Genomic DNA, 27,983 nt, shown 5'->3' with positions numbered 1-27,983 from the left:
TAGTTCAGCAGTGCAGGAACTGGTGCATTCGATTCAACCAGAAGTTGCACGGCCGCTGCACTGGCGCGTTCGATTCATCCTAGTTTTGAACGAGTTCAGACCCTGTTCCTCAAAATCTTGCACCGGCTCCGGAGTCAGTTCAGCGTCCGTGCAGAAGCAGACGACAAGAGCAGACGGCTATAGCAGACGACACTCCTCGTCCGTCCCTGCTTGCGGTGCAATTTTTCGCTGCTCTTGCTCAAATATTGGCGATGTTTAATAATAACGCCGCTACGGAGGTTGCCTTTCCTCTCATTTAGAATAATAACGTACCTGCGGTGGACACGGAATTTAGATCATAACCCAGGGTAGGAGTTTGCTTGATTATGATATTCTGAAAGCGTTTTAGACACCTGCTCGCCAAGGTTTGGCTCCCTGTGGCGAGCGTTGAAATATTGGCTCACGTAAATTGTTTCTTTTTGATGGTATGTGGGGATCCACAGTGTTCATATTCTTACTTACATACACGGGAAAGGTATTGCCCTCTTGATAGTCCTTGCCTTCAGTTGCTCTTAGATGCATATTGACAACTCCAACACAATGCAGAGGTCTGGGATTTAGTGTGTTGGCACCCGCATGTCCCCGTAGCTGAGCATAATACTGCATGCTTTGTCCACTGGTATCTGTGGACGCCCACTAACGGGCCTGAGAAAAACGCCGAAAATCGGCATTGGCTTGGCAGTTCCATGCAGGTCTATCTAGAGAGTCAGAATAAACGCTTCAGCCTGACGCCAAAGTTACGGTCGATAAGTGTCTCTGCGAAAACTCTATCGTCAGGCCTTCGTCTTTGAGGTGACCGCTTCCGACCGCGCGCTGCCGCCAGTAACTCCCGACGCAAAATTATCCTGATGCCGCGAACCTATCATCGAAATGCGAAATTCGAGAGACTTGGAGTGAATCTACTATTGCTAAATGAATGTGAAGGACACGAACGCTTACGGAAACGACAGGAACCAAAAAGCCGTTAAAAATGCAGACAGAAACACATTTCGTGCAAAAAAACGTTTTTAGTACACTCGGATGAAAAATATTCACAGAAAAGAATCCGGTATTATACTTTAAAACTGAAGAAACACGAATGGTCTCATCAAACCGCGACTAATTCAATGTAGCATACAATGTGGCGTGAAGAAACAAAAGCCAATAGATGCAGACGACACCCTGCGCTTCCGCTCGGAAAGCCGATCACAGCACCAGTCCTAGCGCGGCGGCTACACTGGTTCTGCGCCGCCGCTGCACGACTCCTGCACTCGTCTGAACTCGGACACAACTAGTTCAGAACTTTCAGGCCGAATCGAACAGACCTAGCGTCTCAGCTGAGACGGGGAAAGAAAGCACTGGCCGAAGTCAGCGCACGAGCCGAGCGGGACTCCGCGTCTCGAGACGCTCGCACGCCCCACCCTTTGCACAGTTTTTTTTCAGCTAGTCTCAGCTGAGACGCTGTTCTAGCTAGCCGGCCCTAGCCGGCCCGGAGCAAACTGTCACCGAGAGGCCGAGGTTGAACGCTTCTATTTCACGCTTTAAATATTATTTTCAATAATGTGACGTCACAGTCTGCTAATTGGTCGACGCTGTGTCGCATCTTTAGTTCACGCTCTAACGGCGGGGGAAGTATTCGGCACTGGCGGCGGCCTTTGCTCCGCCCATTGGCCAAACTCTCGTAATGCACGGCTCTGGCCTGGTGGACATTATATGTGGGGATCATCATTATGGTAAGTTGGTCAATGTCCTCAATTTTGTTAATTAACATTTAAACTATAAATTTTTTGTGATTATGTGAAAAGTTCTGTATTGACAATTACTATTAGGGGCCAGATAAATTAAAAAAAAATGCGAAAAGGTAATGGTTTTTGTGATAACAGTCTATCACTTTTAGGTGTTTCCCCGAATTGAAAGAATTCGCTGCAAAAGAACGCCGCAAGACCGTCACACAGTGACGGTTGAGCGAGTGACGTGTTGGTTTGAATCATCTTGCGACTATCTTGGCAGAGTGTCATTCCTCTCTGCACCGACGACAGAAGTGTCGACGTGACTGAAACGCTACGTTCCGCTTCTAAACTTCATTCCGGGAAGGCCTTGAGGCGCACTTCTTGAGCACAACTTTTATATTGGGAAACGTCGCGAAGATTTATCGATTAATTTAAGATAATTTTCAACTCGCAAATTATTTAATTGCCGTAAAATCTGCAATGCTACATTAGCCTTAAAATCAAATATAAAAAATAAATGAACAGTTTTAGTTAATTAGTCAATTTACGTGTGACGATTACGCAGCTCATATTATGTCCGCCGAACCTGGTAGATATATATATTGTGAAGATGGCACTTGTCGAAATTGCACTGCCTACACAAAATATGGTTCGATTTAAGCTCACACGTGTACTAAACACCTTGTGTATACAGGGTCTGCCTAAAAAATATCGTCACTGATTTTAGCTCGCGAAGTGGAGCGGATGCAGGGTTGCTTCCCTAGATAAGGGCATTAGTGGTTGAATCTCGGTGTATGACGCGACCCGGCTCAGTTGCCTGTGAGCCTTTGCAGAGCCTGGATCTTTCCCGGAGTGAACAGCTATTTTGTCGTGTCGTCAGAGTCACGATGCAGCGCGCGAGTGAACATAGGCACGCGATCATGATTTGCATGAAACTCAGTCAATCCGGTGCTGAATCTCAACATGATTCGTGAAGCCTGCGGTGAGGATGCCATGTCATAAACTCAAGTTTTCGAGTGGCGTATGAAGTTTAAAGGTGGACGGTACGTTGTCCAGGACGAACAACGCGCACGACGTCCGTCACCATGCCGAAATAATGAAGATGTTGCAAAAGCGAAACACCTTTTGAACTTTGATCGGCGTGAAAATTTGGGGATGATTGCGCAAAATGTGAATATACAAAAATCCAGTGAGCATTTCATTGTGTTGGATGATTTACAATAGAGAAAAGCGTGGGCTAAATTGTTTTCCCAATGGTTTTGTCCGAACAGCTGAAGGAAACCCTTGTATCGAGTTTTCAAGAACTGTTTTGCATGATAACCGGTGATGAAACAATCGAACTCCAGCACGATCTTGAGACGAAAAGACAAAGCGTGGAGTAAAAAGGCCCGCATGAGCAAAACAAAAGTGAAACCAATGCTCATCTACTTCTTTGACTAAAAGAGTGTTTCACAGCGAGTTCTTACTAGCAGGTTCAAACAGTGACCGGTCAATTCTATTTGAAAGTGCTCGACCGGTTGAGGTTAAGGGACCGTCGCGTACAAGGGGGAGCTCATCGATACCTGGATTCTCCATCATAACAAGGCGCCGAGTCACACGTCACAATGGATAAGGACGTTTCTGGCGAATCACAACGTGGCAGCGCCTCTCCTCCTTACAGTTTGTACCTGGCCCCGCCCGACTTCTTCCTTTTCCCGCTGATTAAACAAGGTCTGGAATGATATTTTATGGGACGGGTGGAAAGAGTGCAAGCGGCTTCGGCTCGGTGACTCAAGGAGGTTCTGATTGCAGACCTCCAGGAGGGATACCATGCATACAGAAGTGCTGACCAGGCTGTTTTAATGCAGAATTTAATTTCGAAAACGTTGAACGGCTCTTACGTGTATCTGCAATATATATATATATATATATATATATTTTTTTTTTTGTGAATGTAGTTTCGATGCTTTTTGGACAGACCCTGTTATGCACGTCGTCATAGAGTTCTGGCTTTCTTCCACATAATGCAGGTCTGGGCAGCACTTCTGGTGTCCCTGATTGTCCTGACATTCCTGAATACCCTGAAAGCGACATCTATCAAGAATTTTCTATGGGCGTATTACGAAAACGTCTTCGACTACATTCAGGCAACGTTTCTCGAAGGTACGCAAAACTACGTTTGCTGGGTCACTTTTTTGTCTCTTACCGGAGCAGTGAAAATTTCGTCTTTCTTTGTTGATTGTTGGTGTGCGCACGTCTCTTCCGGGTATCGAGAGATTCACAAAACGCCTTTTAACTTCCGGTGAGTGGCGTGCGACCATGCTGCTAAACGTCTTGAAACATTTTCCTTGGTTGTTCGCGGGTAATCGATTATTTATTACTGTCGATCTATCGGCAACTGAGCGTGTTAATCTATCGCAGCTCATAGCAAGCACAAAGCGAAAGCTGGCGCTGTTTAATTAAGGTACATATTCCGGATTTAACGAACACCCCTGACCGTTTCAGTATAGATGAGCGTTGTACCGGCATGCGGCCGTGTATTGATACTATGTGACGCAAGTGTAAGATCCCAGGCTGGCAGTCGCAGGGCGCTTGTTCTCACACGGAGACACCAGACGCCTATTGGGACTGACTGAATGCCCGCTGCATAAACACATACAGGCGACAAAATTTGTTGGTAAACTTTACAAGCACCGGCCCGTGGCTGCGCTGACAACACAACTCAAAATGCTTCATCAGGGAAGTATTTGTGTCGCATACGCCTTCGCTTATTCCGTTTTTCCCCCTCAATAGCCTCGGCGGGCTTTCTTGCGACAATGTCAGCATACTGTTACAGGATATCCTGAGCGCCAGCTCCTCTTAACTTAGAGTAAAGACTCCTAGATATAGGCGCTTTAAACCCTCGCCAGATTACAGCCGCCATGGCCGACCTTCTCTTGTGTTACAAAGACGCCAAGCCACTGAAAAGGACGTTGAAGAGCCTACACAAAGGCCGATGCTGGGGAGACTACGGTAGTATCTAAAATTACAATGACCTGGTATGATGAAGTGAAGTAAAGTAAATAAGTGGAAACAAAAACTGAAGGTAGGTAATGGCGACTCCAATGGACAGCTGCTGCAAAGCGTATATAGCGCGTGTAAGTTCGTCTGCTTCTTGCACACCACGTGAGTTTGTTGGCCTCCAAACGCGTCCAAGTGCTTTTGTTAAATCCCGACCTGAGCCAACGACGACGCGCGGTTGTCCGCCTCGTCACTGCACGCGTTCCCTGCAGTGCTCCGCCTTGCGTGCTCCGCCTTGCGTTCTCAGCCTTGCGTTCCGAGAAAACGAAGGCAGTTCTTGAAACACTTCCTTGGCGTATTGAAATGCTCTACCAGCTATAATTTTTTATGTCGCCTATTGCTCTGGCAGACACATTCAATTATAACGTAAGAGAAGTTGAGCGAGCTTGAGGGCAGTGCCTTTTTGCATTAAAACACATCAAGCTATGCGTTGCTGAGTGGAGTCCGGCCTAAGATTGACTCACAAGTACATCACGTAAAACCCCGCTACGCCCCATGTAAGGAGAGTAGCAAATTTAAAATAGGGGGCCCGAGAGCTTTGGTTGCCCTAAACAGCTCGGGACATCGCAGTGGGCATGCGCAGAAGTTCTGCGCAGCGCAGTGGGACGCCCCAAGCTGTGTGGGGCACCCAAAGCTTTGGGGCCCCCTATTGTAGACCTCGCTAGTATTTTGAAATTGAACAAGTACCTATGCGCATATGCTGTGAGTGAACGTTTTTATTTTGATCGGTTTGGTGGTAAGCTAACACACCAGACGAGACAACGTGAAAATAAAATTTCAGTCGCTCATTTTTGCTCAACAAGTTTTTTTTTTTTTACCTTTTCAGCAATTGACTCCCCACCGAGGGATTCCTACGCAAGAACCCTGATGGCCGCCTGGTGGTTGGCGCTCATCATCCTGACTAACTTATTCACGGGCAACATGAAAGCCGGCCTCACAGTGCGCCAGCCGCATCCTCGCATCGATTCAGTGGCGCAGCTGGTCCGTACCGAGGGCATTAAGGTCTACCTGGTCAAGGGACCACCCTTGCCTCTCCTGCTGGCGGTAAGGAGCGTCCACAGCCTGGGGAAGGCCCTTTCCAGATTTACCCCAGTCAAGTCAAAAGCTGCACCTAAATTATCCCAACTCCACGTGCACTCTGTGATTGTCCTGGGGGTGCCGCCATTTTGTTTCCCGGAGCAGTGCGGGCACAATGGGCGAAAGTTAATGTTAAGTCGTATGTAATCAGGAGCTGATTACCTAACAATGACACTGGGCGTTCATTGTGGCGGGGCCATGGCGGCCGATCTGTATCGGAGCATGCCGAATCAGCGTGTTCTCGCGCTGGCACGACAGAATCCAGTCTCGAAGCGAAGAGGACGAAGCCCGCAGTCATCCGAGTGTCATGCGAAACATAAAACTTCCCCCACTAGATGATGTGTCCCTATCTTTGAGGTGAGTTTCGTTTTAGAATGCTGCGCAGAATACCAAGGTGCCGGTACTTGTAGGCGGTGGAGCAGGAAATAATTATGATCCGGGGGTAGAGCGAGGTCATAATCAAAATTGATATCCCATAATGAAGTTGAATCAGACTGTTGCTTCGGCTGGCGTAAATGGTTCGTATGTCGACGCACAGAGCCTTTATCTAGTCGAACTAACTAAAAATGATGTCCCAGTTGGCGTTCAATTACTCACGAAATCCAACCTTGACCATCCAAGAACGTCTTGGCAACACGCTGTGCGTTCCACACCCAGCTTACCCGGATTCCTAAAAGTAACCCTATTGAAAAATACTTTTTACCGGAATGTCATTTCCAGTAAAAGTCTATTTTACTGGATTATGGGACTGTTTTCACCTTCAGTAAAGCCAGAGTTCACCAGAAGATCACCAGATTGACCGAAATTTACCGTGTTTTTTCTTTCTTTTTTTGGACGTCAACGGATTCGGTAGCAATTAAAGTGGTTAGTTCATATAGACCTGGAGGTTCTATGTATTTATTTAACAGGGTCTATACCAGTGAAACAGTTTGCACAGCTGTAGACAAAAGCAATTAGACCAAATAAGAACAACCAATTTCTTTGCCGCAAAAGATATCTTTCAAGGTACTCACAATGCGGCTGGGTAAATTCCTAGACGTACGGTAGTTCAAATAATAAAACCGCGCCGGTGCACCACACGGACACACACACGCATACTGTAAGTAGCACGGTTAGCGAAAACCACGACCGCGCGGAGCGAACATCCGCCGCCGTTGAGAAATCCCGGGCACACACACGATGTCGTTCCTGATGCCGTCGCCGCGGGTGCACCAGGCGTCAGTAGCACGCTTAGCGAAAACCACGACCGCGCGGAGCGAACATCCGCCGCCGTTTAGAAATCCCGGGCACACTCACGATGTCGTCCCTGATGCCGTCGCCGCGGGTGCACCAGACGTCAGTAGCACTCCTAGCGAAAAACACGACCTAGGGTGCCTTCATGTCCCGCTTCGCTAAGGGTTGTGCCAACTGCCTGTTCCCCTCTCCCATATCCTCTCCGACGCAATTTTGTAACCGCTACATTCCACTAAAACGTCCGAGCAGCATTGATATTGTACGACTTGAGGCAGACAACACTGGGTAGCCTCTTTCGCGAACGGGCTGTAAACTTGGCTCGCTAGATGGTGCGGGTGTGAAAATAGATGTCGTGGCTGTAGCTACCGTGGCTGATGTGCGTCGCGTTGTTTACATCGTTTAATCGATCGCTTCGCGCTTCAATGCGGCAAGGCTGGCAAGGCAAGGATGCGTTGCTTCCAACGAAACATAAGCACGTATTGGTGACTGGTCTGAAGTTCTGCCTTTTGCACAGTAGTCAGCTACGAGCTCCCTTCGCTAACGCCTTTGGCTTAGCTCGCCCGGTGTCGTTCGACGTGCGTTCTCAGTGTCGGCGCTTCGTCTTTCCTCGTGCGTGCCACAACGTGTGCCTCCGCGTGTATCAATTACGTGCACAGCTAGCGACCAGCAACGTTCGTCGGCTTTAGACTCATCTGATCGGCGACTCGTAATAGTTCGACGGAAATCGGCTCGTCCGATGTCGTTCGATGTGTGTTTCTCAATGTGGGTGCTTCTTCTCGTGCATGCCGCAACGTGTGCTTCAGCGTGCGTCAATAGACGTCTCACAAAACTACCCGAGCATCAAAGAGCATACAGGAACGTAGTTACACGCGCTGCGCGTTCCGGAGTTGGCAGCAGCAGCTTTTTAACGCAAAAATCTAAAGTGGCACCTCGCATCTGCGTCTGAGAATGTCTTTTTATTGTGATGTATTTCGAATCATTAATACATGTAACTCGAGCATGCGCAGTGCGTGTAACTACGTTCCCTGCATGGCTCTTTGAGCGCGAGTTCTTCGTGTAGTTACGTTCGTGCACAGACGTGCGTGTCAGTGTTTATCTGTTATCTGTGCCACTGTGTCGCCTTTTTTCTTGCTTGTTTCTAACTGTGCTTGGTGTTTGGGCTAATCGTTTCAATGTCGTTTATATAAATGTTAAACAGAAGTGGGCGTAATATACTTCCTTGAGGGACACCTGTTTTTAACGCTTGAAAGTCTGAAGAATAGTTGTTTATAAAAACAGATTGTTTACAAAATTCTAAATACGATGTTAACAGGTTTAGGGTTAGTCCACGCAAACCATAAAACTGAACTTTATCAATTAAGGTGGTATGATTTATGCCATCAAACACTTTAGAGAAATCAACAAAGACACCAAGAGTTCAAAGTTTTTGTTCGAATGATTTTAAGATTAATTCTTTTTGATTCAGTAGTGCAAGTTCAGTTGATCTACCCTTCCTGAAACCATATTGTGATGAGGTTATGAGCTAGAAACGGTCGCAAAAAGAAGTCATACGACGATGAATAATTTTCTCTAGGCACTTCGAAGACACAGGAACAATGGAAATTGGTCTGTAGTTTGAATGATCGTTTTTGTCTCCTCCTTTGGAAATAACTATAACTTTCGCAATTCGCATTTTTTTTAGGAAAGATTCCGGATGAAATTGAAATGTTGAAAATATGGGTAATCATGGGTGTTAGTATGTCCAGTACATATTTAACAGGCTTGATTTGAATGTTGTCAATATCAGTACATTTGCTATTTTCAATTGTGTTAAACATATGATAAACCTTATGTTCATCAGTGGGGGTGAGGAAAGCGCTGCTTTCATTCGGCGTTCCTAAGTAAATTGGTGCATCGCAGTTTTGTGTGCCCTGTACTAGGTTTGCAAAATAATTGTTAAATGAATCGGCTAGGGCCTTTTCTCGTAAGGTTGATTCTCCGACCTTTATCTCGGTTACATTGCTTAGCTGTGCTGACTGGTTCAATAATTTATTGATTGTTTTCCATGTCTGGTCTGGCCTGGAGATTGAGTGGCCATTAAATAAGCATAGAAGATAGTAATCTTTCACCTTCCCAGAAGCTTTGCCAGCCGATTTCTATAGGCTTTAAAACAGCATAAATCATCAGAATTTCTCGTCTTTAAAAATTTTCCGTATAGCCTGTTCTTTTTCCTTATTATTTTTACGCATTCTCTGGTTATCCAAGGTTTTTGTCGCGAACTTTTTGGGCGAATAGGCTGGTATTTAAATGTTATGTTGTATATACGCGTAAATTCTGTTAAGAAGGTATCGTATGCGTCATCAGGATTGCCCAAGTTATAAATTTCATTCCAGTCTGTGGTGTTTACTAAGCACCTAAATTTTTCGAGGGTGGTTGCGTTTACATTTAGGAACGTTGGTAGATCTTCAGTCTTACTTTCTTTGTTCGGAGTGGCGTGGATTGTAAACATGTACAGTGGCAGATGGTCGCTTAGCTGTGCGTTGATAACTCCGCCAAGCGTGTTGCGTGTATCATTGTTAGTAACGAACAACTTTATCAGTGTTGATGAGGAGCTTGTTATGCGAGTAGGTGAGGTAATAACATTCACACAACCACTAGATTCAAGTATAGATGAAAATGAGCACTGCGCACTTGAGGGACGTAGCATATCTATATTAAAGTCGCCGCCAAGAAAAAGAGCATATTGACCGACATTTACGAAATCGAGAAACCTCTCTAGGTGTGAAAAGAAACCTTCGATATTACCATTTGGGGGTCTATACATAACACTAAACACTTGTTGTTCACATTTCAACGATAATACTTCTAGGTCATCGGAAAGAAATGAAAAACATGGTAAAATCTCACAGCAAAGGGTATTCTTAACATATATCAACACTCCCCCATCACGTTTGCTTTCACGGTTTAAAAAATATGCCTTGTAGTGATTCATTTGAAGTACCTCTAGCTCATTTTGGTACCAAGTTCTAGTTAGCATGATGATGTCAAACTGAAAACTGAACTCCTGTAAAAGTATACAAAGTTCATCTTCCTTGTTCCGCGCGGAACATAAATTCGAATGAAGAAAAGATAGCTTACTACCTTTACAAGATATAAAGTTTGTGGTTATCTGATTTGGTGTTAGTTCGGCTGAGAAAGCTATCATTAAGACAAAACAAAAAGAAAACAGCTTTGTAAACCGGGCAGAATAAAATCAAACATGTCCTACTAATTTACCAAGGTCATCGGTGCTAGTGATAGAAACAATCCTGGAGTTTTCCGTTTTGCGCATATATATTTTGCCTCCCCTCGCCCAAGCAAATTTCCCTTTCAGCTCGTGTTTTTTCGCAAATGTCATTCCCAGAAGCTTTTTTTAATTCGGGGCACAAATGCTCATTAACGTAGATAGCGGTACGTGACGCATGACCGAGGTCAGTAGTTGTCATTCGTTTCTTCCGTGCTTTTTCGATGACCGCGTCTCTTTTTGAGCGAACAACGAACTGAGCAATGACGTTGGGACATGCTGATTGCTTGCCTGCTGGCACGTGGTGGTAAATGTCAACGACACTTTCCGCAATCGGTTTCTCGATCAGCTTGCTGATCCTCTGCAAAACAGCGGCCAAGTTTTCGCCTCGAACCTCGGGAACGTTTTTATCTCAATATTTAGATTTCTGGAATATTGTTCCCAGAGTGTGAGCCTCTGGACGTTTTGCTCAGCGTGTTTTTTTATGTTCTCGCATTCCCGTCGCAGCGCAGTGTTCTCAGTCTTCAAGCCAGTGTTTTCTTCTTTAACGGTGGTTACCTCTTTTCTCAGATCTTCAAAATCTTTGTTGAAGTTTTCAAGACTAGCCTTGATTTCTTTAATTCCTTCCGTAGGTCCCTTTCAAAGGAGCTACGAAATTCGCGTAGATCTTGTTTAATTTCTTTTTTCAGATCGTCGCAGAGTTTTGCAAGGTCAGCACTCATTTCAATGCTTCAAGCACAGAGACAAAAACACGCTAAAGACGCTAAAGGCAGCGGCCTCAGCGGATTGCTCAACGGTAAAACGTGTTAAAAAAGATATTGATTCCAACCTGTTGATGTTTGATGGGTCTAAATTATGATGTGGACGATTTGCTGCCGCCGCTGCCAAAGTGGTGGTCACAGCCCGCAGCCTGCTTTATCAGGGATCTCAGTCGGAATGTCAAGGACTTCGGTGCGGGTCCTTTCCAGGGCCCGATCAGTTGGTTCAGTTTGAGAACCCATAAAGATGGGAAAAAATTTCAGTGCCCGGGTGCACCGCCCACCATGGAGCCCAACGAGGGGTTTGGTAATGTGCCATAGCAAGAAAGGCTTGGCTGACACAATTACTCTACCAGTGCCGCCCGGGCACTATAACCGAGTGTGGATGCAGGGACAGGACCTGTTTCCACGCAAGGTTAGCCCTTGCCGCCTAAGAAGGAAAAAAGGAAGGGAGTGTAGAAGAAAAGAGAAAGAGGTGGGAGGAAAAGTGAAAGAAGGAAGAAGAGGGTAGAAGAGGCGACTGACTGAATCATCCTGGTCGGGACAAGTCTACGAGAAGCAGGGGTCGAAGCGGTGTATTGCTTTGCCCGCGGGGCCCCGAAGGGTCCAAACATACCCCGGGCTTAGCTCAACCACCAGGGTCCCCTTTTCCCCGGACACGGGTTGAGCCACAAGCAGCCAGACGTGGGTGGGCGAACCCACATGGCTCGGGGCTCGTAGTGACGCCACTCACCAAGCACCTACTAAAGTAGGTGCCCCCTGCGTGCGGGTATGGTCGCCCACGTGACTGGGGTCCGTGGTTACGCTATTCACCAAGCACCTAGCGCACAAGGTGCAGGCGCCCCCTACGGGGCTCGGGGTCCATGGAGACGCCACTCTCCAGACACCTGCTTTCACAGGTGCCCCTGCGGGGCTCGCCATATGTACTGAAATTAGTAAATTTATTGCATTCTAATTACCACATGAACGTGATTCATTCTTAGTAATTCTAGGACTACATTAACTAAAATAAAATAAAATCTTCTATATTATTGTAGACCAGGTAAAACAAAATCAACTGTCTACCAAACGGTTTATTCGTATTCAAAAATCAGGACAACACGATACCGGGTTTCGAAGCGGGATTTTCTTTCATCCGGTATGACCGAATTACGGGTTTGACAGATATTTCCATCCACCAGCGGGCAGCAGTTTCAGATGTCCGAGACTGCACTTGACTCTTTACAGATTTCCCAAAACGAGGATTATCGTCGTCTTTACCGGATGCTGAAGGGCTACTCAGTCGTCAGCAACGACCGCCTGTGGTCCGAAGAGATCTTACGCGAGGTGGCTCACGGGCAAGCAGTCATCATAGCGACCCGCACTTCGGCGCTCTACCAGATGTCCATGCGTTGCAGAGATATCCCGAACACCGAGATCTACGTCATGAAAGAGAGGCTTATGTGGTTTCCTCTGGTGGTCTACTACAACCGTGCTAGAGCAAGCTCTGTTGGCCTGGCTTTTGATAAGAGGTGAGTCACACATTCCACCCTAATATCGCTGTGGGAACACGCCTTCCACTGATGAGTTTTCCGCGCCCTCATTGGTGGTGCATCTACTTCCGCGTAATGACGCCATGAAAGCGTCCTGCTGTTGCCTTCCGGTAACACAGCAACGGAGGCGGATGCCGTAGACAGCTGTTCTGACGCTGGTCGTTCTCCAGCTTGACATTCCGCCAAAGCTTCAGTAGCCATGACCCCGGCCGGACTGGAAGCGCGCGCTCTCTTTCTCTTCTTACGGCCTTTGCAATTGGGGCAATCGCCACCTCCCGCCGCATTCGCGGGGGGCGCTGCCACCTCACCCCTGGGCCACCCTTTGCCGTTTGCACAGAGCGCCTCTGACAGTGTATCTCAGCGCTGTCGCAACTTGCGGCCGAAATTTTTGTAGCCTTTGACACCTGATCCTTACGCTTAGACCCTCAACTACTATCTAATGCGCTTCTGATGAGCCCAAAACGGTGAATATTTGACGCACATCTCCGAGAGATTCGGGAGTAAAAAGTAGTAAGAAGGTTCAGCAAATGCAATTGCGGAAAAACTATACTCCTCTTTACCTCCAGGACTTCTGTTGCAGCTCAAGAACAGGAGGACCCCTTCTACATGGAGGAACTTTAAATATTAAATAATTCATACATTCGCGTGAAATGTAAGCAGGCCCAATCTATCTATTGCCGTGGTCTGCATCATCAGTTAATAGGCTGCACATGAAGTCGGTCAGCTGCTCCAGAGGACGGTGTAGAAGTCTGCATAAGTTTCGCTCAGTGCATATTATACTCTAAAGTGCTTCCTCGAGTGCTTGTACACATATCCAGCTGATTTTTCGTTTCTGCCCGTGACCGTCTTTGCTTGGTTAGTCAGAAGTATTCTGAGGAGTTTGTTGCAAATAAAACCAGCCAAGCGCTTTCAGTGACTGTAGTCAATGCTCTCTGGGCAACTTAGGATTGGCGCGTCTTCAAGATAGGGTGCAATAAGGTGCACCCTTTTTAGTCGTAGAACTTTGTGCAGATTTGTACGCGGAAGGTGCTTAACCGCCTTTAAAAAAAAGGCAACAATGTTGTCCAGAAGTGCGAGGAACCTAGGATTTGTTTAATGAAGTCCGCTTTTATCCTGGCCTTGCAATAAGACGAACAGAGGATCACCTCTGTTACTTGTAGTCAACAGCATAACACAGGCGTCGCACCCAAACCAGATAGCCACCGACGTACACCAGACCAAAGTTGCCAAAACAACAACCTACGAAGTTCGAACACCAGCGCAGAGCAGCTGGTGTTCGAACTTCGACGTACACCAGACCAAAGTTGCCAAAAAAACAACCTACGAAGTTCGAACATCAGCGCAGAGCAGCTGGCGGCAAGAAAGTGAACTATACATACGGGGAAAAAATGCCATTGACTCCCGGGAGATTGCAAAGGCCGTAAGAAGAGAAAGAGAACGCACGCTTCCAGTCCGGCCGTGCCATGACTTGGGACGCGACGATGACAGTGGCACCCGTGTTCGCTCAAACTTTTTGGCATCCAGGCGGCTGGTCGCAGAGGTTCTCTACGACCACCCCCCGGATGCATGCGTGGAATAGAATGCTAAACATAACAGTAGGAGATGCGCTCCAGCTCTCATAGTTGCAGCCCAATACTCAAAGTGCCACGAGGTAAGCCGGGGTCAAATATATAATTAACTTTAAAGGACCATAAAATAATAAGGAGTTTGAAAGTGACGCACTTCACACGAGCCAAGTACAAACGCAGACAGCGTCACTCTGCCAGAAACCTTTTTATTTCGCGATGAAATTTCAAGAAATGAAGCGGAATCTCTATTTCGTTTTGTGTCACCTTTGAGAAACTTGCCAAAGTAACATTAAGGATCACAACGTTGACGAAGTGTCGATTTTGTTTTTCTAGTTTGTTGAGGTGGCGGGATGTTTACTCACATCAAGGGACGTTTAATGTCCCTTCTGCGGGTGAAATATTTAACGAGCTCAGTACGACTGCTAACCTGCGGTCGCTAACCCGCATCACGCAGTAATGATTAGACGAACACACGCCGGTACTATGCTCATCTCAATCGAAACCGGCAGGATTGGTACCCCGAGATGTCCCCAGTGTCACCCGCGCGTTTTGTGCCCGTTGTACGAGTGGTAATTTTAGCGCACTCTTGCGCTTCCCAGTTGCTCAGAATTCTCAAAATATTGATTTATCGTTGTTCAGTGATACCCAGCAAGGTTTTAATTGGAACCACATGTATATTTTTAGTAATTAAAAGGTAATTATCATATTATAAGTAATCATTTCATACATCTTTATAATTAGCCCTCTCTTTTGTGTCCCCCTGACCGTATAACGCACTTCTACAAACCACATTAGTGTAGATTTCACGGCTATTTATAAACAACTGTTCTGAAAAACCCATTTTAACGTTCCGCTATTTGGACTAAGGTACTGGAATTGTATCCTGATTCCATCTGGAGTTCAGGTTTTCCGAAGTTCTTTCTTTGTCTGCAACCTGAATTTCGGGTTTCCAGAAGCAATTCCAGTTTCATTTTCCAGTTTCATAATCCAGATAGCAAAAGTTATACCGGGATTTTCGGTACAGAAATCCGCTAAACTTATGAAAGGTCCCTGTATACGCCCACTGCCGTATCCTGCAAATCAAGCGGCGAAGGCAGCCGTGCTGTTTTATTTACGTATCGTACTACCCACCGTGCAAAATGGATCTCATCCATTGAGCTTGAAACTGCAAGAAATATTTGCCGCTAAACTTAGCGCAAATTAAGTGCATAGCCTGAGGCCGTGAGGTCATTCTGTCAAGTGACCTCACGGTGTTTCTTAAAATCACAACGTCACGCGAGTACCGACCACTAAACTTAGCGGAGCCTAAGTTCGCTAAGTTGACGCCTAGGGTACTCTAATCACTTGGTCTCACAATCGTTGTTGGAAACTAAATTTCTCCGTTAAAATTGGCGTAGATATTTTCCCGTTCAAGTCAGCTATTCGGACGCGACGACCAGACGCTACCAATCGGCTGATAAGACGGCGGCTGGCATTTGAATTTCTAAGCACGCCACCTTTTGCGTTTGCCACAAACTGCACCCTCCGTATCGTCAGAGCTCGACAGAGATACCCCAAAAATGTATTCCGGGACACCACTAATAAGGTACTGCATTTTAACGCATTTTAACGCTAAATAGCTGATGCTGACATACATTTGTCTTTTATGTAACGGGAGGGATACTTCTGCAAAAACTGAGAAAAACGTATTGCTGAATACAGGAACAAAACGTAAAGGAATATATTTTTTCGCGAAAACGATTAGCTGTTGATGGTTCAGTTTGCGGTAAACGCAAGTGGTGCGGCTTGTATTTTTCTTTTTATGTGAGTTAATACACCACCCCTTCCCTCAAAATATTCTGAATATCAGAACTACCATCTCGAATGCTACTAAAATTTAAAAAAAACAAAAACTTTTGGTTTCACAAATTGTGTTCGCCCGAAATTGTTCTTGTTTTACCTTCGCGGTACGTCTCAAATTATCATTGTAAGTCCTTCTTAGTTTCCCAGGGCAAATAGAGTGCACCACGACGCACTGTCAGGCAGGCCCGCTAAAGGCGTCCAGAAGGAACTACTTCGAAAGATCAGCAAACCCGCGCAGGGCGATCGACGAGAGATCGCGAGCTGATTCGTCCATGTTTTAAATGAGTTTCTTCTGAACGGTTTTTAGGTGCTCGTGTGAGAGGGGTTTTAGTTTGCACAGGACGCGAACTGGTCCCGTGCAGAAGGATAAGCCCTTTTTAAAGTGTTTTACCGTTGAGACTGAGTATTGCCTCCTCTATACTCACCTCCTTTACAACGTTTCCTCTGCTGAAGAAGAAAAAGTAGAGAACACTCTGGGTAAACGGACTGGCATCCATGAAACACGTTATCTTAACTAACGACTAAAGTGCACGCGTTAGTTATAACAAGCTATAAAATAAGTAGCTTTTTTCACTCCCCCCTCCCCCTCCCCCCCCCCCCCCCCCCCTTTGAAAATGAAGAGTTTGTGTCACCACTACGAGAGTAGAGTTATATTTTTCCTCTCATTGCCTCACCGCGATTGGCCTATAGTCGGTTGCAAGCTAAGAAAAAACCGGAAATGCCTCTCAGAGGAAAATGTAATCCTACGCCGAGAAACGCCAGCCAATCGTTTTCATGAAGGCACGATTCCGTGGACCAATCGCGATCCTTTTGAAAAAAAAAAAAGCTCAACATGGCTGCTGGCCTTAGCAACGCGACGCTAGTTTCTCGTGACAATTATTCTGCTTTTTTGCACCGTGTTTTACGCACCCAAGGTTACGCCACGAAATCTTAATGGTGTCGGCTTGCGTTTGCAGCAGTTTTTGCGCGACAACGTGAGAATCCAGCGACGCTATCGCCAACGAAAATTTCGAAGCGGGCGCAAGGCTTAGCACTGCTGAGAGCTGGAAGACGGTATGTTAGACAGTATCTTGGACAGAAAATGAATTGGGAAGACGGTACATTGTACATGACTTTCTTTCTTTACTAAACAGCTATTTCGTTGACAAAAACGTATTCTAACTTATTTAAATGTCCTGAATGAAATAAATAAATATTGTAGTAGTTTAAGACACGTTTCCTGGAGGAAGGAAAAGCAACGTTGCTAGCGAACTACTTTCTCGACGGTGGAGGCACTTCAGATGGGCGCAATGCGCTTGTGGGTGGAGCTAAAAGATTGTTCTTAGCTTGCAACCGACTATAGCGCGGTGGCATAACAACCGGCTCAGCTGGCTCAGCAACCGAGAAAGCCGAAGAACGCCGACAAATGCCCAAGGGCGGATGATTCCTGCTGCGTCATGTGCATCGACCCGGTTTCTTTCGGAGATGTCGGCAGCGCGGGTGATTCCTGCTTTGTCAAGTGCCACCAACCAGTACCGATGACAACGTTCGACGGTGGTGACCCAGCGGTACACAACGGAAGCATCTCTCGGTTTTTCGAACTTAATCCTCTTCGAGGCAACACCCAAGCGACATCGACGTCAACAGGACCGGCGAGCAACGCCCCTCAGGCTTTTTTCGTCAGTGGGCAAGGCAGCAGCCGAGCGATGCAGCCGCGGCTCAATTTCCTCGCTTTTTTTCGTCCAAGTTAGTAGAAAGCTTTCTACTAAAGAATTTAAAAGTGATTGTTTATGTTTGATTGTGCTGCCTTGCCCAGGCGCCTTGTGTGATTGCATAGCGGGTTGTTTTGACTTGTTTTGTTTTCTTATTCTTCTTTTTGAGCGGGGATATCTAAATGAACCCTGGACCAACTACCAACGAGCAGCTGGCCCATATCATTGAAAGTCAAAAAGAAAACTCAAAAGAACTAAAGTCAATTCAAGGAAAATTAGACTCACACATATCGGAAACAGATAAAAGATTGACTTCTACAGAAGGAAAGCTGGAGTCGTTTTCGCGTACAGTGCAAAGAGTGGATGACTGCGAGCATGCAGTAAAACAATCTAAATCATCAGGTTGCAACGCTAATGAGCAACATAGATGATCTCGAAAATCGCAGTCGACGAAATATTTTGATTGTATATGGAGTCAATGAACGTGAAATGGAAACGCCAAATTCTCTTCGGGAGTTTGTCTTGGCAGGAATATTTGAGGAGAAGCTGGGCATTAAGGACAGTCGTCTTGAACGTATCCATCGTTTGGGTAAAATGACACCAAACAAAACGCGCCCTGTAATTTTGCGTTTGTTTGATTTAAAGAAAAAATTGAACTACTAAGAAAAGCAAGAAAATTTAAGGGAATGAAAATTTCATCACAAGAAGATTTTTTGCTTAGAATTCAGAACATCCAGAAACAGTTATGGGCAACTGTTAGATAAAAGAAAACCCAACGATAAAGTATATCTTATGTATGATCAGTTGATTAATAATCAGCATGTGTATGTGTGGGATGACGAAAATTGTCGAAGATGCAAGCTTACGGGCTTAGGGATTGATGACGTGAACGAGGCACAAGGTGATTTTGCTAGCACTTCCAAGTCCGGAAGAGGTAGGGCCGGTGACAGGCTGCGTGAACAAACACGCGAAAGACTGGCTGGTGCCAAAACTATTTCGGGCAACCGTGACCGAGTACGTTCATATGAGCAAGCCTATTTTACCCGTGCTCGTAGAAATCAGGCAGCGACATCTTCGAATTCGCAGACACTGTCAGAAGCGTCATAGCTACGTGCAAGAAGCAGTGGCGAACATGTCACTTTTTTCCATCTGTTTCAGTTACGTTTACTAACATACGAAGTTTCACGTATAAGCGAGATCAGCTTAACTCTGTTGTCAGCTCAACGAACGCAGACCTAATCTTTCTTACGGAAACATGGCTTAGTAAACATGTCTGCAGCTCTGAAATTTTCCAAGGAGATAAAACATATGATGTATATCGTTTTGACAGAGACAGTAGACATGGGGGTGTCACACTCATTGCCGTATCACAGAGGATACCTTCATTTTGCGTGGATGTTGCTTCCGATCTAGAAATGGTTTGGGCTTGTGCCACTTTAAATAACGCAAGAATTTTACTGGGTGTCTGCTACCACCACCCAAACAGCGCAGTGACATTTATTGATGATTTGCATGACGTTATGAATTCTATTGTTTGTCAGTATCCCAGTTCTCCTTTTTTTTTATTAGGAGATTCTAATTTTCCTAATATCATGTGGTCTGACTCACGTTCTTTTCAACCTGTTTCAACTCAGAGTCAGCATTTTTTTGTATCTGTGTTCGTGTTTTAATTTGACACAGCTGGTTACGAAATCAACAGCCTATGCCAATGATATAGCGAACCCACTTGATTTAATTCTGTCGACACACACTGACCTTCTATCTTCCCTTACGTATCTTCCAGGCTTAAGTGATCACTCGTTGTTAAATGTTGATCTCAAAGTTTCTCGTCCAATCAATATTAAAAAAGTAAAGCTTATTTCTGACTAAAATAAAGCCAAATTTGATATTATTAACCATATCCTGTGCAGCTATCTGGACACATATCTGCCACAATTTGATCAACGAAGCGTGCACGAAAATTGGAGATTATCTTGTTCAAAAGTGAACGAGCTGACTGATGCGCATGTACCCGTCAGGCGTATTCAATCTGATGCCAAGGCATATTGTTATACTAACACCTTAAAACGTCTTTCCAATAAAAAACCGCGACTTTTTCGTTTAGCTAAATTATGTAACACGATTGATCGGTGGGAAGCATACTTTGCGGCTAAGGTCGAATATTCTCAAGCTGTATGTGACGTCACGGAGAATTTTTTTTAAGAACACTTTATCGAGTCTATTGTTAAATGACCCCAAAATGTTCTGGAAGACTGTTAATAGGAATGACGGTGGCTTAATTTCTCTTAGCGATGAGTCTGGGGCGTTAATCCCTCCGCAGGATATCCATCAGTGTTTAATAATGTTTTTTTTTTAAATAGTTTTTCTGTGAGTGATGGAATTGTATTTTATCACGTTCCACGTTGTGAGGTCAGTCCTATGTTTCCAATTTCCATGGGGCCTACTGGAATTGTAAAGTTAATTGAGTCTTTGAAAGTATCATCGTCATGTGGAAGCGATAATATTAACTCAAAATTTCTAAGACAAACTAAAATGTACTCATCCTTTTTTTGGAAAAACCTTTTCCAGCAATCTCTTGAGTGTGGAACGCTCCCAATATAATAGAAAACTGCGAAGGTGGTTCCACTGCATAAGTCCGGTAACAAGCACTCTCCATTAAATTATCGACCTATTTCACTAACAAGTATTCCGTGTAAAATAATGGAGCACATACTGTACTCTTATTTTTTTTAATTACCTAGCATCAAATTTATTTTTCGCCCCTGCTGAACATGGTTTCCGTCGCTCATTTTCTTGTGAAACGCAGACTTTCCATTTCAGTCATTGTTTGCATGCTATACTGGACAAAAGCCATCGGGCTGACTGTATTTTTCTCGATTTTTCTAAAGCATTCGACAAGGTTAATCATAAGTTACTAATGCTTAAAATTTCTTCATTAAACCTAGATCCTAATTTGTTAACCTGGGTGGAATTCTATCTTACCAACTGCTCACAATATGTAACTCTAAATGGCATTAAATCATACCTGACTGATGTGGTATCGGGCGTGCCCCAAGGTTCGGTTTTAGGCCCGCTTCTTTTTCTAATATTTATTAATGACTTACCAAGTTGTGTTTCTTCCTCCATGCATTTATACGCAGATGACTCTGTAATTTATCGGAAAGTTCATGATAATGATGGTGAACGCATTTTGCAATCTGATTTAAATAATATTACTCTTTGGTGCAAAAATTGACGCACGGAACTAGACCCTAACAAATGCAAACTAATGCGCGTTTGCCGCCAAGGCGCACGCCCTTCAGCATATACACTAACCGACATTCAACTTGAATTTGTAAACTTATACCATCTGGGTGTTACTATATCCTCGACATTAACCTGGAAACCTCATATCAATATAATAATCGCCAACGCTAACCGCATGTTACGATACCTACGACGAAGCTTCAGAACGGCCCCCGTTAACTTAATGTCTTCTTTATTAAACCCTTGTACGGTCAAAATTGGAATACGCAGCCTCTATTTGGGATTCTAACCACGCCTTTCTACATAAAGCTCTCAATCTAGTTCAAAATAACGCCGTTCGTTTCATTGTGTCTAATCATAATCGCACAGCCAGCATATCATCAATGAAGTCCAGTTTGTTGTTACCCTCTTTGTCATTGCGCAGAACGTTTTTTCGCCTTTGCCTGTTTCATACAGTGTATCATCATCAGTCGCTGCGAGACCATTTCTTTACATTGTCTAACTATTACTCTTCCCGTCTGGACCATCTGAATAAAGCTGGATTAACACGTTGCCAAACAAACACTTTTTTTTTTCATTTATCCCGCATACATCAAACGACTGGAACCACCTTCCAGCAGATATCGCAACTATACCCGATTATTTTATTTTTCGCCAATTTTTGTTTACATATCTGTTTGATGAGCCAACATGAGTGATTTCATTTTGTTTATTTTGTTCGTAACAGATATTGCTTACTACTTTTGCCAATCGCAGTGTATTTTTTTACATTAAAATTTCTTCCCGAATGTTTTTTTTCGTCAGTTTGCTTTATTTTTGTTTGCTTTGACCCTCCCCTCTACGATGCTTCGGCGCTTGAGAGTATGTACGATAAATAAATAAATAAATAAGTAGAGTTGGGATGTTTCGGATCGCCACCCGTGTACCTGTCGTTCTGCTTTTTCCGTCTCCCGAGTAGAGCGAAGTTCAAATTGTCAGTGGGCGTCTCTGCGTGCGTTGAAAATAGGGAAAGTGAGGCGTTCAAAAGTTAAGATATGCCCGTGCGGGTGTGCCAACCTCACTTTTATGTGGCTTTTACTCCCTTTTGCGATTCATACTGGTAAAGAAGCCGCCAGGCACCGCTAGCAGCTCGGTTAACATGGAAACCTCTCTGCCCTGCATGGGGATCACTCTTGGCGCTTCTGACGTTGTGCATAGAGGGCTTTTTGCGTCGTGTCGCTACCCTGGCAACTAAAACTGCCACATAGAGGGGCTCTAGTTGGGAGGAGATGGCATAAATTTAGTGCTTACCGTTACCTAGTTCGTCAGTTATAGGTAATTTTCGGAAATATTCAATGAGAAAATGGAGCCCATTTCCTACAGCTGATGTCGTATTCGCGAGCTTCGTTGTCGCCATTTTCTCAGTCAAAATCGTTTTAAAATGGCTCGTAACTTTTTCACTTAGATAACGATAAATACTAAACTTTTGGCATCAGGTACCAACCGTTGACTATATTTGGACGGAGTCTGAACATCCGGCGATACGTAATTTTTTTTTTTTTCATTGAGAAAAACACGTTTTTTTTCTGCCAGACATTTAGAATGTTGGGTGTTTCAAAGGGTTTCGCTGCCCTTCATGTACTTTTCTGAGTTGTTCTTCATCAACCGGTAGATGCCGGTCGATGTTTGGCAGCCGCGCAACTGTAGATTTGCAAAGAAAGGAAAGGCAGGCAATCAATTCAGACGTGAAATAGCAGATCACCATTTCAGCTTTCGCGGGCTATCACTTCGCCTCGGTGCTGAATTCCTATCTGACGACTCAACTTTGTTCTGGTCCTATAAACAGATTACCCCTAGGCGTTCTCTCGTTTAAATTTAGTTGGGGAAATCCCCCTGTATGAGACGAACCTGCTTCTTTGTTCTTGCATCAGACGTGTCGTTTGTTCACGATAATTTAGCTCGCTCCATTAAGAAAAAATAGTCGTTTTTCTTTTCAAGAGTAGACGCCCTCCAATAGGTGTAGACCAGATCAACTCCCTGACGTCACCCTACTGTGACGGTGTAGCTGTCGGCCCTGCGCATGCGCAGACGCGTCACTCCTCCCTGAGCACACGCAGCGCCCGCACCTGGGGCGGACAGACCAGGCTTGTTTCTAAACACTGTGCTGGTCTCCGAGGAAAGCACGCCTTGGGCATTCAGTGCTGGCACGCATTGGACACGGGAGCAGCGTCAACCTTCGGAATGCAATCCGTTACAATTCAATTCGACTCCGGAGCAGCGCCAGTGCTCGGCGCAAACTGGGATTCATTTCCGCGCCTTGCACTACGATCCGATACCCATACTATGGTGGCCTTGAGTGTTAATTAATAGCCATTTGTAAAAGGTCTTCCAGGTTCCCCTCTCGCGCTGCACGTAATTAGACCCATAGGGAAGCACCGTTTCGAAATATTTGCTTCATAATTTGATAGGGATATTCGTCCAGTTCCTAGTGAAAAAAGTCATTTGAATAAGAAATGTCTTGTGTCCCATAAACACATATGAATCATACAAGATATATAAGAACATATAAGAACCATATAAGAACTATATAAGAACCATATAAGATATATAACAACCATAGAAACCTACGGGGAACTTCTCACAAGTTTCTTATATGCGCTTTTGTGTTCTTATATCTCTTATATAGTCCTTATATAGTTCTTTTATAGTTTTTATATGGTTCTTATATGTTCTTATATATCTTGTATGATTCATATGTGTTTATTAAACACATAAATTTTTCGTACAAACTAGAATTTCCAATATGGGTGTTGTAGACGTTTCTCTAAAACAGGCCCGAAAGCTCCTGCCTTGTTTCTTTGCAATCTTATAACAAGTCCCCGTTACAAGTTCCCAGTTGTTCCCAATGGTCGTTAAAGAACCTTAAGTTTGCATATTTTAATTAAATATTGTGCCAAATAATCCGCTGATAAATATGAAAAGAAAATTCATCGGCATATCCTTAGGCCGGGGTCACACTGATCATGCATCATACAAACGACAGTCTGCCAACACGAGTCACGGTAATATCCGTAGTTCGAATGCTTCGTGCCGAGTGTTCTCGTCGAACTCAATGCCATGCGGCATTAAAAGCACGATCTCGCGGTGACTTGCGTTGGAATCTGTATATATACAGACTATTTTTGGTATGATGTATAAACAGTTTGATCACGGTTTTAGAGAACGCGTTAGCATGACCTAGAGTCACTAAATAAAGCTACACTCTCAGAGGACCGAAACTCCCAAACTGCGCGTCTGAAGCGCGTCAGGCCCCGCCATCTTGGGTGCACGCGCAGATGGAGGAGTGACTCTAGCCGAGCCAAGCCGAGCTGTAGCCGTCGCCTTCGCCAGGTGCCGCAGCCGCAGCTGTGGCAGCGTATCAAGGTTGTGTTGTTCGTATCTCGACGTAACACGGATAATGCACGTGCTGAGCGACGGACTTCTGCGTACGCGCGCAGTAAAAAGTACACACCAGCAGGCAGAGAACCGCCGGACCCAAGATGGTGGCGTTGAGAAAACGCGATGATAATGATAGTGACTCACGTGACTGCCGGTGTCCAATAACGCCGCAGCGAACCAGAATATTCTTGAATAGGGCGACTGTTTTGCCGGAAAAATGCCAAAGAAAAGGAATGCGCTACTCTGAAAGCGTAGCTTATTTAGTGGCCCTAGCATGACCCTTGGGAAACGCCACTCACGTCTCCCTTTGGAACAAGCTAGCACTGACCACTTCACTTTTCCTTTTAGAGCGCAGCTCTTAGGGGCCCGTTCCCGGCTTGAGCGGCGTCGGCGTCGCCGTCGCCGTCGCCGTCGGCGTCGGCGTAACCAAGGTCATCCCAAGGTCACGTGGCCCCCAAGGTCATCCCAAGGTCACGTGACCCCCAAGGTCACGTGACACCCAAAGTCACGTGACCCCCCTGAAGTCACGTGACCCCCCGAGGTCACGTGACCCCCCCAGGTCACGTGACCACCCCCAGGGTCACGTGAACCCCGCCGAGGTCACGTGACCTCCCCGATGACGTCACCGGCATCCGCATCGTCATCGTCATCATCACTGATGACGTCATCAGTGATGATGACGATGACGATGCGGATGCCGGTGACGTCATCAGTGACGATGACGTCATCGGGGAGGTCACGTGACCTCGGCGGGGGTCACGTGACCTGGGGGTGTCACGTGACTTCGGGGGGCATCCGCATCGTCATCGTCACAGATGACGTCATCAGTGACGTCACAGATGACGTCACCGACATCCGCATCATCATCGTCATCATCGCTGATGACGTCATCGGAGTACGCACCGTCATCGTCACTGATGACGTCATCAGTGACGTCACTGATGACATCATCGGCATGGTCAAGTGACTCCCCAAGGTCACGTGACCCCCCCAGGTCACTTCACCCCCCAGTACCCTTCCCTCCTCCTCCTCAAGAGCTGCGCTCTAATTCGGTGTTACAGGGAGTTGTAAACGGCTTTCACTTTTTTGGCTCTCTCTTTTGCTTCTTCTATTGTTTGCTCCTTCTTTTTGGCTTCGTTACGGGGTTCTGTGCTAGCCTTTTCCAAAGGACGTCTGTGGCGTTTCCCGAGGCTCATGCGCACTCATTCCCTAGGGCTCCATCAGTGGATCTTCTTTTATTTTTTCGGCGAAGCGCGCTCGCCGAGTCCGCTTCTCCCAAACCTCCGTCTTGCGCCGCATTTCGGCCAGCCGGGCTAGGCGCTACTTCCGCTTCTCCGTCTCGTCCGCCTGCCTTGCACGCTTAGCAGCGGCATCCACTGGTTGACGCTGCTTTCGCTGTTCACTGGTTTCCCGCGCGCTTATTGGTTTCCGCCCTGTGACGTCGCCTCCCTCTCGCCTTTGTTCTTCACTACTCTCCTGCTCTCTACGCGGCGCGCTTCCCTTTCGATTGTTTTGTCGACAGACGGACGCCGTCAGGTTCCCCCTGTCATGTGGGTACTCGTGCTAACGCATTAATTATTAAGGCAAATAAGTGAACATATCAAACTACGTGTCGTGTGGCCACAATCACATTTGTTAAGTTTTTTTACTATTTCACTGACACTTTCTTCTCCATTCAAATCAGAGGATGAAATAGTCGATGATTAAAAAAAAAAGCCCAAATTATTACTAAATTCGAGGAAGGCGGCAAATAAATAGGCGAAAATGGAAGGCCGTTCCAACAGCCATCGAAAGCGTAACGAGCTCCCGTTTCAGTTCCACCAAAGCAAGATGGTGCGTTCCTCCGTTACTCCTAAGAGCAACGCGTTCCAGGAAAGCCGTCTTTTGAAACGCTGTGCTGTAGAATACTGTATACTTCTGAGAGCCGCCGTAAATGTCACTGATTAAATAGCCGTTGCTTTTTGTACTTCCTGTTCAGGCTGAAATGGGTAAAAGAGACCGGCCTGATGAACAAGTGGCACGCGGACATGGTGACCCGAGGGGGCGACCTCTCCCAATGTCCCAAGGAAACCACGGGCGAGTTGGACACCCTCCAGTTCAACCACATCAGCTCCGTATTTGTGCTCCTGGCCGTCGGCCTTGGCTTGGCTGTCGCGGCGTTCGTCTGCGAGGTTGTTGCAGGTCCTCTAGCCTCGCTGGTCGGGCTGTGCTTCACGCCCCTAAAGAGGCATTCGACGCGGATTCGCCGTCTCGCCGCTGCTTAGGACTGACCACGAAAGGCCTCTGGGTTCGAGTTCCACAAAGCTAATATTCTCTGTTCTCGCACACACATAGGGAATAAGCTAGACGCTGGATTTCCTCTTTGAAGGAACCATATGCAATAATTTTGGGTTCTAACTTTTTTTTCTCACTTTTCACATATATACCTGCAAGTGTCATCCACATATACTCGCAGGCAATAACACTGACCTAGATACTTCTACAAAAAGTAACAAAAACGCAAACGTGGATGTACTTTTTTTGTCGTTTTTTCCGAAAACGGGGATCGCAATGCTGTGGCCCCCGAGACTCTTGGCGCGGAAATGTCTCCTCCGGTCATTCCATTCGTGGGGATATGCTGAGATGAAGGACACTAAAATGATCGAAGCTGTTTCTCCATCTCGGTGGCGCTGGTGAAGGGTAAGAATAATCATCGTCCAGCTTGCTTGGCTTCCTGCCAAGACAAAAAGGCGCCTGTTCGCGTGAATTATAGTCGTTGCTTCCCACCACAACAAACATTACTTTTTTCAGGAAGACGTATGTTGAAACCCGAGTGTTTTCTCATTGAAAACCGAAAAAATATAAAAATGCACGCCTGATTGTCTTCAGCTGAACTACGCGTCCAGTCATATTGAACAAAAGACAATGGCGAGTCAAAGACGAGTCTCAGTAAAGTTTCTGTCCCGAAAATACCATTTTCTTTGCGAGTCCGAACCGGCGAAAGACCATGCTCGTTATTCGTTCGCTAATAAATTTACTGAACAAGACGTAAGAGGGGTTTGAGTACTTTAATCTCGTAATTCGCTTTGGACTTCAAATTACATTGTTTTCTTTTGTGATACCTTTGTTCCTTTAATTTTACCTGTCGTTTTCGTTTTGTCGTTTTTCGCGTTTCTCTCAAGTGTTACTGGCACTCCGTCTCGCTCTAACTTTGCTGCCACCAGGGCGTTCACGGTTTCGGCCCTTCAGCCGCAGTGGAATTTTTTGCCTTATTCGTTCTCATTGATCAGGACTGACTTGTTAGAAATCGCACCTTAGCAAAGGCTGGTTGAAAGAAAACACTACAAGAGCCAGCGCGTCAGCTGACCGGCACTTGAATCGCTTATAGTTACCCGCTCGCGGGACTGAACCTTCGCAATCTTAGCGAAAACACGAGCTTCAAACCGCGTGCACGAATTTAACGTTTCATTAGTATATAACATTATCAATCATTATTAATATTGGTTCTGGAGAGCCGCGGCAACGCAGAATAGCAACAGCCCTTACCACGGAGGCTCGCGGTGCTGCATCCAGATGATGGTGATTATGTGA

At 45.7% G+C, this 27,983-nt stretch overlaps 1 protein-coding gene across 1 annotated transcript; it reads left to right on the top strand.

The window, feature by feature from the left end:
* The first annotated feature begins 7,486 nt into the window (after window positions 1–7,486).
* LOC8030316 lies at window positions 7,487–27,316 on the top strand. The gene is made up of 3 exons (XM_042291312.1): window positions 7,487–7,901; window positions 12,345–12,628; window positions 26,392–27,316. The coding sequence occupies exons 2-3, from the start codon at window positions 12,381–12,383 to the stop codon at window positions 26,675–26,677; spliced, it is 534 nt and encodes a 177-aa protein (XP_042147246.1). The 5' UTR covers window positions 7,487–7,901; window positions 12,345–12,380; the 3' UTR covers window positions 26,678–27,316.
* Window positions 27,317–27,983: the final 667 nt, after the last annotated feature.

This window comes from Ixodes scapularis, unplaced genomic scaffold (genome assembly GCF_016920785.2).
Source record: "Ixodes scapularis isolate PalLabHiFi unplaced genomic scaffold, ASM1692078v2 PGA_scaffold2__306_contigs__length_199485367, whole genome shotgun sequence".
Lineage (NCBI taxonomy): Eukaryota > Metazoa > Arthropoda > Arachnida > Ixodida > Ixodidae > Ixodes > Ixodes scapularis.
This window is presented reverse-complemented; position numbering and strand designations above follow the sequence as displayed.

Coding starts and splice junctions, on each gene's coding strand:
- LOC8030316 (XM_042291312.1), top strand. CDS start 12,381: ATGCTGAAGGGCTACTCAGTCGTCAGCAACGACCGCCTGTGGTCCGAA. Junction 12,629..26,391: donor GGCCTGGCTTTTGATAAGAG/GTGAGTCACACA, acceptor CTTCCTGTTCAG/GCTGAAATGGGTAAAAGAGA.